Source organism: Lygodium microphyllum, chromosome 7, assembly GCF_053477565.2.
Source record: "Lygodium microphyllum isolate KBCC chromosome 7, Lygodium_microphyllum_v1.1.10, whole genome shotgun sequence".
Taxonomy (NCBI): Eukaryota; Viridiplantae; Streptophyta; class Polypodiopsida; order Schizaeales; family Lygodiaceae; genus Lygodium; species Lygodium microphyllum.
In genome coordinates, this window is record NC_141141.1 from 62744641 (window position 1) to 62757179 (window position 12539).

The window sequence follows — 12539 nt, forward strand, 5'->3', positions numbered from 1 at the left end:
GGTCTTCTGCAAAACAATCCTTAAAATATGCAAGAAATTCCTTATGTCTAGGGTGCATATGATTTTCCTTTGCTTGCAATTCATTCACCCAAATGAGATATGATTTACTACTCTTGCGTAATGTACGTTTTGCTTGAGTATGCGAAAGCAGTGGAAAAACATTAGATGCATGCATACCATATAAGGTAATAGATTTTCCTTGAAAATTAATATTCATTGTGTGTGTAGAATAATCTATATCTGGGTTATGCTGGTGTCGCCAAGGCATTCCTAAAATAATGTCACTCGACTGTAATGAAACAACTAAGAAATTTCTTCTTTCAGTGTATGAACCAATTTGAATCTCTAAGTCTTGTACTTCTTGTGTACCATTATACCTAGTACCTAAAAATGCAGCTTTTATGCGATAATGCATAGGTACAGTCTGTAATTTCAATTCCTTTACTAATTTTGCTGAAATAAAGTCATGAGTATTGCCGTCATCATGCAAGATAGTCTTTTCCTTTCCATGCACCAAACATTTCATAATCAATAATGAATGTGGAGTAGGCATACCTGGTAAAGTGTCGAAAATAGTAGTAGTGTCGTCCTCATCTTCAGTGAAATCAGGCATATCCTCGTGCTCGTCTTCGTCCATGGTTCCAAGATAGTTGATATGAGCTGGTGGCTTCTTTGAATGACAATTTGCTGCGAGATGTCCAGGCTGGTGACATTTATAGCATACTATTGGTTTGGCTTTGGTTACATTATTTGCAATGGCTGGAAGTCTGGGTACATTTGGATTTGCTTGTGGAATAGGCTTAGGATTTGGATTGACATTGGATGGTAATGCAGGTGATTTAGCCCAATTCTTGCGGAAAGATGGTGAAGAGAAACAACCTGGATTAAATCTTCTAAAATTGGAATTGAATTGTTTAGTTCCATAATTACCATTGGCTTGGAATTGCTGTGGTCATCTGTCTCTACCACGTAAATTATCTTCAATGTCGTGAGCTAGTGAGATGGCGTCTTCAAGGGTAGCAGGCTTGAACATGTTCACTTCAGCGTAGTAATGCCCAAGAAGTCCAGACATATACTTGCGCTTATGTGTCGTCTCTGGTACGTCTTCAAGCATGCGTAGCTGTAGGAGTGCATTCCAAAAACACTCTATATACTGAGGTATAGGCTCACGATCCCGTTGTTGAAGTAAATCCCATTGCTTGATAGCCTTCTCATGAAATTGCGGTGGAAGGAAATTCTGCATTAACTTCTTCTTGAAATCTTCCCAAGTAGCAGGACATTCTATACTCTTGCGTACTACAGTCCACCAAAGTGATGCTCTGTCTACCAAATGATTAGTAACACACTTGATTTTATCTTTTTCTGGATAAGTTTCCTCATGGAAATAGTCATCAAACTGACTAATGAATGATAAAACAGTCTTTCCTTCTCGTATGCCATTGAAAGTGCGGAATTTGAAACTTCGTTTACTTATCTTTGATTCCTTGCGAATGGTTTGAGCTTCAAGAGTGGCGTCGATGGTACGTCGAATTAAATCTTCAGCTTGAGGTTCTTCTTTGTCGGTAGACGCTCTTTGTAATTTTGTCAATTGCGCTTGCAATGCCTGCCTAGCCCTTCGTTCTTCTTCCAATTGCATCATGATTAGGTCCAGCTTTTGTTCCATGGTAGGCTCAGGTAGGTCGTCTTCAGCCATAGGATCATCCATATGTGGTTCTGTCATCCTGTAAAACTTAAAAGACCTTTCTCACTCAAAATCAAGTTAGTGGGATGAGCGTAGCTCAAATTCGGGGTTACAAGGCTATGTGTTTTTGGGTATTTCTTTCTCAATTTTTCAGAAAATCTGCGATATTTCCTTCTTCGTATGCTGAAAATACTTCAGCGGACCTGTGTATGGGTAGAATACCTTGCCACGAACAACTTTACAGTTCAGAGTTTCTGCACAGGAACAACCCTTCTAGGAGTTTTGAGCACTAGTCAGTTCTGACTCCAGTTGACTAGTCTGACTTGCAGAGTTGCAGACTTAACCGACTTGCAGAACTTAGGCGGACTTAGTGAACTTGCAGAACTTGATCACAGTCGACTTGCAGGACTTGATTTCAGAAGTGCAGGACCTGGAGTTTGTTAACTTGATTGTCTTGGCTGACTTGATGAAAGCTTAGTGTCTTAAGCTTAATAGCTTAAGCTTATGAAGGAAGGGCTAATCGTAGAAAAATCGGCGCAGTACGTGAGGATGTGGGCAGCCGTTTGCTGACGTCGCGGAAATTGCGTGCCCCCTCTTATACCTCGATGGCAGATATTGAAGCTTATGAGGCTTCCCTTAAGCTTTTAAGCTATCTTACTAAGCTTTTGAAAAAGGTAGATATGGAAGATCTTACTATATATCCACGACTTGTTTATGGAGATGATGGAGTGGTCCTCCGCCTGTACAGCCTGGTCCTTCGCGATCTGAGAGTAGAAACAGGGGTTCTTGATCGCCAGAAGTCTGCATGTATCGACGGTTCGCGATGAGATTGACTGTAGAGCCCGATCGTTCCAGGAGCTCCGCCTTCGCACAAGATGGGTAGCGATTGGAAGCTCTTGATCTCAGCTCCGCTCTGATACCACTGGTGCGCAGATCGGTCGCTGTATGCTCACGTAGTGAATCCCGGAAGGTCCCCAAGAACAATGAACTCTACCTTTTTGCACAAAAAACAATATAAAAAACATGAACGACAAGAGCAAGAGACCAATTGGGTTCAATCTCCCCCCATGCCTTGTGTGAGCGCTTCACAAAGCATGTATTTTATGTATATTTCCATCTTCATGCTCAATAATAGCCCAATTTACAAAAATATGACAAGCTTTTAGCTTTTGAGTTTGCCTTTTACAAAAATAGGAAATAAAGCTAATGGACGGTGCCCATAGAGTCTGGCACGCCCAATCTCAATGTCCAAATAGAAATAACATATCCGTGCGCATAGGCGCATACAAAATAATAATAAATAATCGATGCCTCAATAGACATAACAAAATATAGGCGTGGCACCTATCAAAATATAATCCATAGGTCGAATACTCGCTAGACTTCAATGCTTTCCTCCGCCACTACTGCTATCTCTACACATCAACTGAAGCATTCACAATCGTTAGTAAAATAATACAATTAAACCGACAAAAGTGAATACCTAGCAGCCTTCAGCTACATAAATAAATCAACTCGTTAGAAATAAATCCTAACCTTAATTTATTACGAGTGCGCACTCTAAACTCATAAACGTTTATTAATTTAATATGCATTTTGCGGAATCACCCGCTATGGAATCACCCATGTACACACTAAATTAATGAAACGCCCGAAAAGGACAGGCGTCCCCATCAACTTCTTGCACAAAGAATCCACTTTGTGTATGAGCCCCGGTCATCAAAGTTTACGGAATCCACCGTAAAACCTCACGGAATCCACCATGGAATATGCCTCCTGGCATCAGCATCAAATCTTCACAATATCTTCATCATCACAAACCAAAAATCATAGTTTTCATCTCTCAATCTCACTCATAAATACATAGTTTCAACCTCTAAAATGGCTATCTTCCTCTCTCATACACACTCTCAACCACTCATACATGATAGCCACTTATAATACCATTGACTGAAATCCTCTCTTGATCGTGGATTATCCCTCCAAAAGTCATGTCTGATCCAAAGAGGTACCAAAGCCACAATAGTATCTCTTGAGATCTTAACGATGTCACTATCACTTTACTAGTGTTTACTCTAGTCTTCAGTTACTACTTCTTTCACTTTAAGCAAGCTATTTTGAGCTTGTATTCTTCCTTTACTAGGACAAAAACACATCCCCAAGCTAATAACTCATCTAACAAATCACATATAGAAATATATAGATGCTTATAAACAGGTAGAAGCTGAACAGGACACTACAAAAGGTCAACATAATATACCAAAACCATTCACCCTCAACCACAATCATTAAACCTCATCAAAAACCTTTCAACACTCCTTCAATCACACTCAAACCTAATCATTCACATCTTCAACCTCTTAACAAATCCAAAAATAGAACCAAACATACACAATCAAGACACAACAAAACTAATCAAAACAGTAATACATCATCTCAACTCACTAAAAACCAAACAAAAACCATCATCCACTAGCCAAAATCATTTAACAAATGTCCAAACTCTCCAAAACTCCTCTAAACTCATCAAAAATCAATCAATCATGCATCAAAGCAACCAAAAATCACCCAAAATCCAACAAAAAATAGCTAAAAACACAATCTCTTTCACTCTCAATAGCCTAGATTAGTGATGGGGTGCTCATGCATGCTACACTCAATGAGGTAAAAGGGAATCATACTATACCATGTATTGGTTTTATCCTTGAAGGATGCTTACGTTCGTAATTTTTCACCCAACAAAGATGCCCAACATGTACGCACAATTCTAATGCAAATGAGTAATGTGATAGGGGCATGCTCATGCACAAGGTACCACTTGGATAGTGCCAATTGGGGGAAATTTTCAATTTGTTAAAGCACCCTTTAACAAGAATGAAGAATGCAATGAAATGCAATGATGGATACAATGCAAAAGGATAGATACAGCAAGGAAGGGATATCGATGTCAAAGACAAGAAGACAATGTCAAAATATATATGTATCAAGTGGGAAAATTAGCTTCGTTTAAAAGCATGAAGGTCGAATAGAAAAGCATTTGATGTTTGCTATGTGGTATTGAGAACTTGATGAAGTAGTGGATGGAAGAGTAACTCAAGTAGAAGAGGTTTGTAATATAAGCAACCACTACAATAGCATCAGAGAGATACTTAAAACAAGGGAAAGCAATAGCCTATGGGCATGACTCTAGTAACCTAAATGCTAAATTTAGTAGCCTAAAGATATACTAGCCTAGTGTACTCTAAGAAACCCAAAAGGTGTTGGCCTAAGGATGTGGGCATCATCGTGCACGTCCTTCAATAGTTCTCTATTAAGGGAAATCTCATTGATGCAGATAAATCGATCACACTATGGCAAAAACAAGAGCCCTTGTAACAATGGCTAGATGAGCTCAATGCAAAAAATCCAATGTCCATGTTGCACAAGGCCAATCAGACATACCTTCAATCATCCTAAAAGGTGTTGACAGAGGAGGCAATCCATATACTAATATCTAGCAATGTGTCGCTAAGCTAGGTGGATACTAGGAGGAACATGAAAAGTAAGTGTAGATGCTAAAGGGGGATCCACTCTTGGGTGCCCAATGGAAGTAGCACCACTGGGTGCCGTTCTTATGCAATCCTAATCTAATTTGGAGATGATTTATGTAGAAGATTTGAGGAACATGAAAGTAGATGTACGTGCTAGACGAGGATCCCCTCTCAAGTGCCCAAAGTGAGCTCATGGGTGCAATCATAGTCTTCTATGGAGATACTCTAGGTGGAAGAACTTGGACCTTGATATGAAACTTCTCATTCACTTCACCTAAGTGTTGGTAGTATTTGTTCTTTTTAGGCCTACTACCAAATTGTTATTTTTTTTTTCATTACATCAAAAGAAGGTATGTGACCCTTTCTAGGACTTGCCTTCACTTCTTGGGAGTTCCTGCCACCTCATGAGACTTCCCCTTTGAAGAAGAGGATACTAGAGCCCCTTTGAAATAAACAATGTAGGGGAGAGATCTCTTTGTAGAATTGGTCATATAACTATGCATAATGCAAAGTTAACATTCAAACTCATACAAGATTGGCAATAAGGGCAAAGGGATGACTTGCTACATGAAGTGGAAGTATTTAGAGGGTAGTTTGTTTAGAAACTGTGTGACTTGATCATCATTTGACTTCAATGAGCCACTGGGGTGGCAAACTCAATGAATAACTACTTATATTTTGCCATCTTTCGATTCATCCCCTTTCTTAAAGGAGAATTGTTGTAGTTTATGATTGAGCTTGATATGTCAGGTTTGATTGCTTGTTGCTACATAGTGGTCACTTAAATGACTCCAACCATAAGATAATAGGGAAAAAAATTTAAGTTGGAGGTGAAATTGTAGTAACTGCTACATTAACTCAACATTTGTTGTAGCATTGTAATCCTTTCATTAATAAATATGGTTAGGATGGGTAAGTTAAGAATCCAACATAGCTAGTAGACTAACTACTAGGTTCTAAAGACCCTAAGACTCAAGCACTTTTTGCATGAGGTTGAACCAAGTCGTGAAGTTCAATTCATTAAAGCAAGCCTTGTCAACATTATTGGTCGTAGCAAATGGAGTGTGTGCACTTAGTGTGGAGAGTGGCGAAATTAAGGTGGATCAATAGACTACACTTCAAGATTTGTCCCACACTGCACACCATGCATCGATCTGGATCCAAATGTTTGACTCAATTGTCTAGCCTAGGAATGATGGAAAGCAAGGGAGAGATATCCCTACATCAAAGTGACCCATGGCATAAGAAAAATGGCATCATAAGCAAGGGATGTATATCCTTGTGTTCAAGTGACCATGGAAAGATTTCCAAGAAGCATAGAAGGGATATCCAACATAGCCATCCCAAGAGAGGGATGTGTGCTCACTTGTGGCTAGGTGTGAGATATAGTGACAGAGCACCAGGGTACAGAGTAACATGCACCCATGGATAATATGTGAAAGTGATAATGAAAATGAACTTTGAGATGAAACAAAGATCTTAAGCCTGATGTGGTTGAGATTGATAGATTGGAATCTAACGTAGATGGCACAAGTGCAAAACCTAGCCATAAGCTATTGAAAGCATAAGAAAGAGATCTTAAATGATCGTGTGAAGAGAGAGGGATAGGAGAGAATTAAGAATGATTAGCACCAATAACATACTCAAATGAAAAAAGGGTAATGAAACAAGAATATTTGAATATGTATATTTGCTTCTAGAGCCTCCTTTATGGACATTAACATGCAAATATTGATCATGATCTCCATGGTGACTTACGATCAAATCCTATACAACAAAAAATGAAACTAAGAGGGTTTTGAACTCATATGAATCAAAAGGATTATACAAACATGATACATGGCCTACTATGATGATTATGCAAAATCACCAATTACCTTGTATGTGATATGTCCTTAATTGGAGAGGTGGTTAGAGTAACCAAGTGACTCTAATTGATGCGCAACTCTTGAAGGAGTGCAAAGTGACCATAGAAGAGTATAGTTGAGCCATTATCTACACAAGTACTCTATAAGTTCAATGTCTAATATCAATATCTATTAAACTATATGAAGATGAGGGGGAGGATGTATTGTCCTAATTGAGAGCATAGTGCCACCTCAAGGCCTCTAGTAAGGAGAAAGCTAAGAAGGCAAGATTGGTTCCCCAGAGAAAAGTATCTCAACCATTGTAAGCTAGTAACATGTTGCCCTTGTCACTCATACAAATGAAACCTTCTAATAGCCATGTCATGAAAACATTTTGTAGAGCATCAGTTCTTGGTACCATGTGAGAACATGTTAGGGTTTGGATAGAAAGAGCACATAAACGTGTATGGAGGCAACTAAAATGAGACAACTTAGAAGAAATACAAAAATGCAAAACAAGAAGTGGAATGTAATGAACGAATGAATGTGGAAAATGAACGAGTGAAGAAAAGGGTGGTGTCACTCACACAGCAACCATGTGTCCAAATGCAACGGGGATACAAAAGGCTTCAAAATCAGCGCGAGCAGTTGGAAGAAGCAAAACAGAGATTAGGCTGGTGTGGAAGAGGAAAAGCACAGCTAGTCCAATCTAAAACACAGGGTAGAATCAAGCTACAGCCCAAAAACCTCCACACAACAGCAAACCAAGTCCAGATGGCTGGCAATCAGACAACCCGCACCACACCTCTGGATGATGAGATGCGGGTAGATGATGATGGATGGCAATGGTAACAACTACGGATGGACAAGAAGGATGCAGCATGGTGTGCATACTAAGTCCATTTTATACGATATGTTGGAGCTAGAAAAAGTCTCATGTGTTGTACAACTGCCTCAACTGTCGCTGTTTTAATGCACCGAAAAATGCCAGAAAAATATGAGTAATTCGAGGCAAGGTTTTGTTTCTGAACAGGCAATGCTGTTCCAAGCCAGGTGATGTGGCAATAGCAGGGTAGCCGATGGCTGTTCTGGTGATAGAACATTATTTATTGATTGGATTCAATTAACATGTGTATGCTTACACACAAAATATTTTTGTTTTTCAGTGTTGGACCTGTAGATGGCTGCACACAAAAATCTACCCACGTGCCCGATAACAGTCTGCATGCAGCCGCACACTGTCTTGAACATGCTGCACTGATGCAGAACATGTTTGCAACACCTCAAGAACAACAATGATGGCCAAGATGGCAATGATGAAACACTCCTCTGGTCCTGTGTATTACATTGAACCAGCTGCCTCCCCATTTCCAAGTGAATAGTTACACTACTGCTGCCTCTCCTAAGCATATAGAACTTCAAAGACTGCTCTGCCTGATACCCTGGTCTGATCAGAGTGTTGTCACACACGCCCCAACCTGGACGTGCAAACTGGAAAAAAGCTCTCTGAGGACGTGCAATGCTGCAGCTTGTCATGCCCCCTTTGTAAATTCATTGAATCAAAACATTAGTTTCATATACAAGTGAGATCAAGGCAAATCTGATGACACAGTTTCCTATTCAAAAGATTGTAGAATAAGCAACCAATCGAGTCTCTAAGATGTGGAAAGTATCTGAATACAATTGCATGTGTGAAGCGTCTTTAAGAATCAAATAAACCAGACATGTAACAAGAACCAACTTCCCTGCTGCTGTCTACTTCATTAGGATACTCCATGTACAAACTATCTGACCTGACACCTGCATAAGACAAGGAATTGATATTCGAGCTAACAACTTCTTTGTCCAGCGTACCACTTATGAGCTCTGAAAGATCCTCCTTAAGAGAATAAGGATGGCATTCATCATGTGATTCTAACATCTCTACCACTTCATCCATCTTAGCGTCTTCACTGTTCAAGCAAAAACCTTGCACATCTCCCAGCATGGAAATGTATGCTGTTCGAAGCCTGACTTCTGACACTAAGCCATCATACTTGCCCAAGTACAACAAGAGTTGCGTGAGAAAGTTTCCGAAGCTTTTTACATCTAATGCTTGCTCATGGACCAGGCTACCAACTCTTTGTTTACACAGTGAAGCATCTACTAGGATTTGCGGCTCAAATTGTTCATTGAGTAAGATGCTTTCAACAGACACGGTACACAACATACCTTGTAAATGAAGATACTGAAGACCGCATGCAACACCCTGAATGACCCTGTAACAAGCTTCTGCATCCAGTGGCTTTTGCATCTGACAATCAGAAGCAAGCCACCTGTCTAGTGATCCTTGTATACCAATGCACTTGTAGATATACCAGCAATTTGAACCATGGGTGCAAACTGCTTGTAAGCTAGCAACATTGCTATGCCTGAGGTTAAAAAGTTGGACCACCTCATTCCAGATATCCGTCTCCTCCAGGAAGCTCCGTCTCTCTTGGACAAGCATGTCCAAGCCATCCGAAAGAACACCTTGATGTATGTTATCCATGCTGACATTGGGATACCTTCTCTTGAACTGATGGGTTGCAACAGAAAGCTCTTGATAGGAAATCACCGGCGTGCACAAAAAGGCCTCCTTCTCACCCAAGCTCCCCAACAGTCGTTCAATGCTGTTAGATTTCATTATGAGGAGCTTAAACTGTCTTAATGCCAAAGTAATGCTGGAAAAAGAAGGCCGTAAAGGGGGATCTTTTGACCAGCATTTTGTTATGAGGTCTTTCAAGAATGCAGGGCAACTTGATGGTAAACCAGGCCTCACACCCTTCATAAACATATCTTGCAGGATAGTCCTTGATTTGATCTCTGCAAAAGGTTGATGCCCAGTGAGGGCAAATGCAAAGATCATAGCAAAGCTATAGACATCCACCTGACGTAGATGAGCTATGTTCTCACCATCAACCCTAATCTCCCTAGCTAAAACCTCAGGTGCCATATATACAATGTTTTCTGAGGTGCAGCTAGGGTCTTCACAATCGAAATCGCAGAGCTTCACCCTCCCGTAGCCTTCCTCCATCAGTTCTTTGCATGAGCTTAATGGCTTGACAAAAATATTGGATGGTTTGAGATTCTGATGTGCGATATTCTTTGAATGCATATACTCAATGCCTCTTGCCACCTGCAACATCAAGTCCACCAGCACTGGGAGCCGAAGGGGATGTTTCTTTAGCCTACTTCTCTCTGTCAAATGTGATGTGAGGTTGTTTGTCAGAAGTTCTGATATTATATAGCCTAAGCCCTGTGAAGCATCATGTGACCATCCAAATATCTGAATTAAAAAGGGGTGTTGCAGCTGTAATAAGGCAGCAATTCCATGATAAAAAAAGTACCTGTGAGTGTTAAAATCAAACCGCCTTGCTGCAACCCTCATGCCTAACCAGGAAGCTTCAAACACTGACCCACCCCTGCCCTTACCAATTAAGCAAGGTTGAGACGGGAAAGTTAACTCCTGCATTTGTATATAAATGTTATGTAAACCTTTGCCCACTGAGTAGTTCTCATTTTGTTCTTTCTTTTGCCACAAAAATTGGACTGTGTCATGCTTAAGCTTCTCTTGAGCATTCATGATCTTTTTCCTCACAGAACTCATCCCATCAAACCTCACCTTTAATTGCCGCAACTCAGAAAGAAGATGTTGATGATCTATATCTCTAGCCTTGGTTAATTGCGAGTCCAACATAGATAGATCATTCATTTCTGCATAGCATTGGGCGATGGCGAGACGAGTAAATCTTGCTCGAGATTCTACCTCCACGCCTCGTGCACTATTCAAGGATAATTTCAAGCCAGCTATGCACAACATGAGGTCATGGATGTGAACATCTTGGACCTGCATGTCTGTACAAGCTAAAACAATGTCCCTCCACCATTCTGCGTTACTGCATTCTTGCAGGAAATGCTGTGCCTCCTTGATAACACGGTAAAGCTCCTCAATGGCATGTGGCATGCTCTGCAGCTCCTTAAGGATGGAAGAAAGGCTGTAGCCAAAGCTCGAATCGTCACGGCTTGATCCATTCTCTTTCCTGGACAATTTGAATTTGAAGAGGGTTCTTTCATACAAGGCAGAGAGCAATTTCCATGTTCCGAGAGGATGCGGTGTGGAGTCCGTTGGAGGGGGACTAATAATGGTGCCAAATAATCTCTCCAAGTTAGAAGTCGAGTATTTGCAGAGGGCCTGGCATTGTGACTTGTGGAGCTTGTAGTCGCCATGCTCATCAAGGGGAAATTGCAAAAGGGTTTCCAGGAGATGGGAAGAAAATCCCATCACCATGCAGCTAAACCTGGGAATGTATCGGTGCAGCCTGTAGTCACCTGGGTCATCAAATAGGGATTGGACCAATTGGAAGGTGGAAGGAGAACGATCGATGAAACATTAAAAGCCTTTGATTAACCTGTGTGCGGTGGATCAATGAAACCTCAAAAGCCTTTGATTAACCTGCACGTGGTGGATCTTCATGATATGCACAAGGCTGTATCATACTGCCTTGGTCGACACAGAGTCACCATGGATCAGCAGATTTGAGCCTATGTACAGACCTGAGACAAACTTGAAGGTGCAGAGGGTTATAACTTACTGCCTTGATTGACACAGTGTCACCATGAATCAGCAGGGTCAGCCTGAACACAGAGCTGAGGCAAACGTTGAAGCTAGATAGTAGTGCCTTGATTGACACGGCATAACCATGAATCAGCAAGGCTCATACAAAAAGATCGAAGATTTTATGTTGGGTTGGGGGGGAGGAGAAGCTTAAAGCCATGCCTGCAAGAACCGATTGAAAACAGGGGGTCAAGCAGCCTCACCTTCTGCAAATGGGACTTGTTCAGGAGCCCAAAAGGGAGGTGGGGGAAGTCAAAGCCGACAGAGGCAAGGGCATGGACCTGTGTACTGCACGCAATTGAAAGGGGAGGGGTAGACAGGACAACAATACATTAGCCTCCCAAGAGCAACCAGGGAGATGCTGGTGATGACGATGATGGTGATGCTGTTATAATGATGTTATGATGATCACGTGAACTCTTCTTCTCCTCCTCCTTCTTCTTCTTCCTCCTCCTACTCCTTTGTTGGTCCCTTGATGGTGATTACATGAATGGGAGAGAGATGGACACACAAATTCTGTCACGGAATCGTGTTAACGACAGACCCACCATCGCTTGGGGTTGAAGCTGAGGCTTGGTTGGGGACTAGGGATTGTCCCACTATCTCATTTTCCTAAAGGGCTTTCCAGTCTCAAAAAGTCATGTGGCCACCTCTTTTACCAAGTCAGCCAGGTTCCTCACATGAGCGACATAAGATTAAAAACCTTCAAGTCAAGTCTACCTTGATTCCCAACACCTTCTCTCTCAGCACATACAAAAACTTCTATCGAGTTTTCGTAGCAGATACAAAAACCTCTAACTCAAATTTTTGCACGGATTTTTGAATCAAATTACATGTATTTGCCA

At 41.1% G+C, this 12539-nt stretch overlaps 1 protein-coding gene across 1 annotated transcript; it reads right to left on the bottom strand.

Annotated features, from left to right (window-relative positions):
* Positions 1 to 8670: 8670 nt before the first annotated feature.
* LOC148033526 (uncharacterized) lies at positions 8671 to 12338 on the bottom strand. Its single transcript, XM_087681477.1, has one exon. The coding sequence runs from the start codon at positions 11365 to 11367 to the stop codon at positions 8761 to 8763; it is 2607 nt and encodes an 868-aa protein (XP_087537603.1). The 5' UTR covers positions 11368 to 12338; the 3' UTR covers positions 8671 to 8760.
* Positions 12339 to 12539: the final 201 nt, after the last annotated feature.

What these genes read in the sequence shown, in the direction of transcription:
- LOC148033526 (XM_087681477.1), bottom strand. Translation starts at nt 11,367, where the DNA reads ATGGTGATGGGATTTTCTTCCCATCTCCTGGAAACCCTTTTGCAATTT.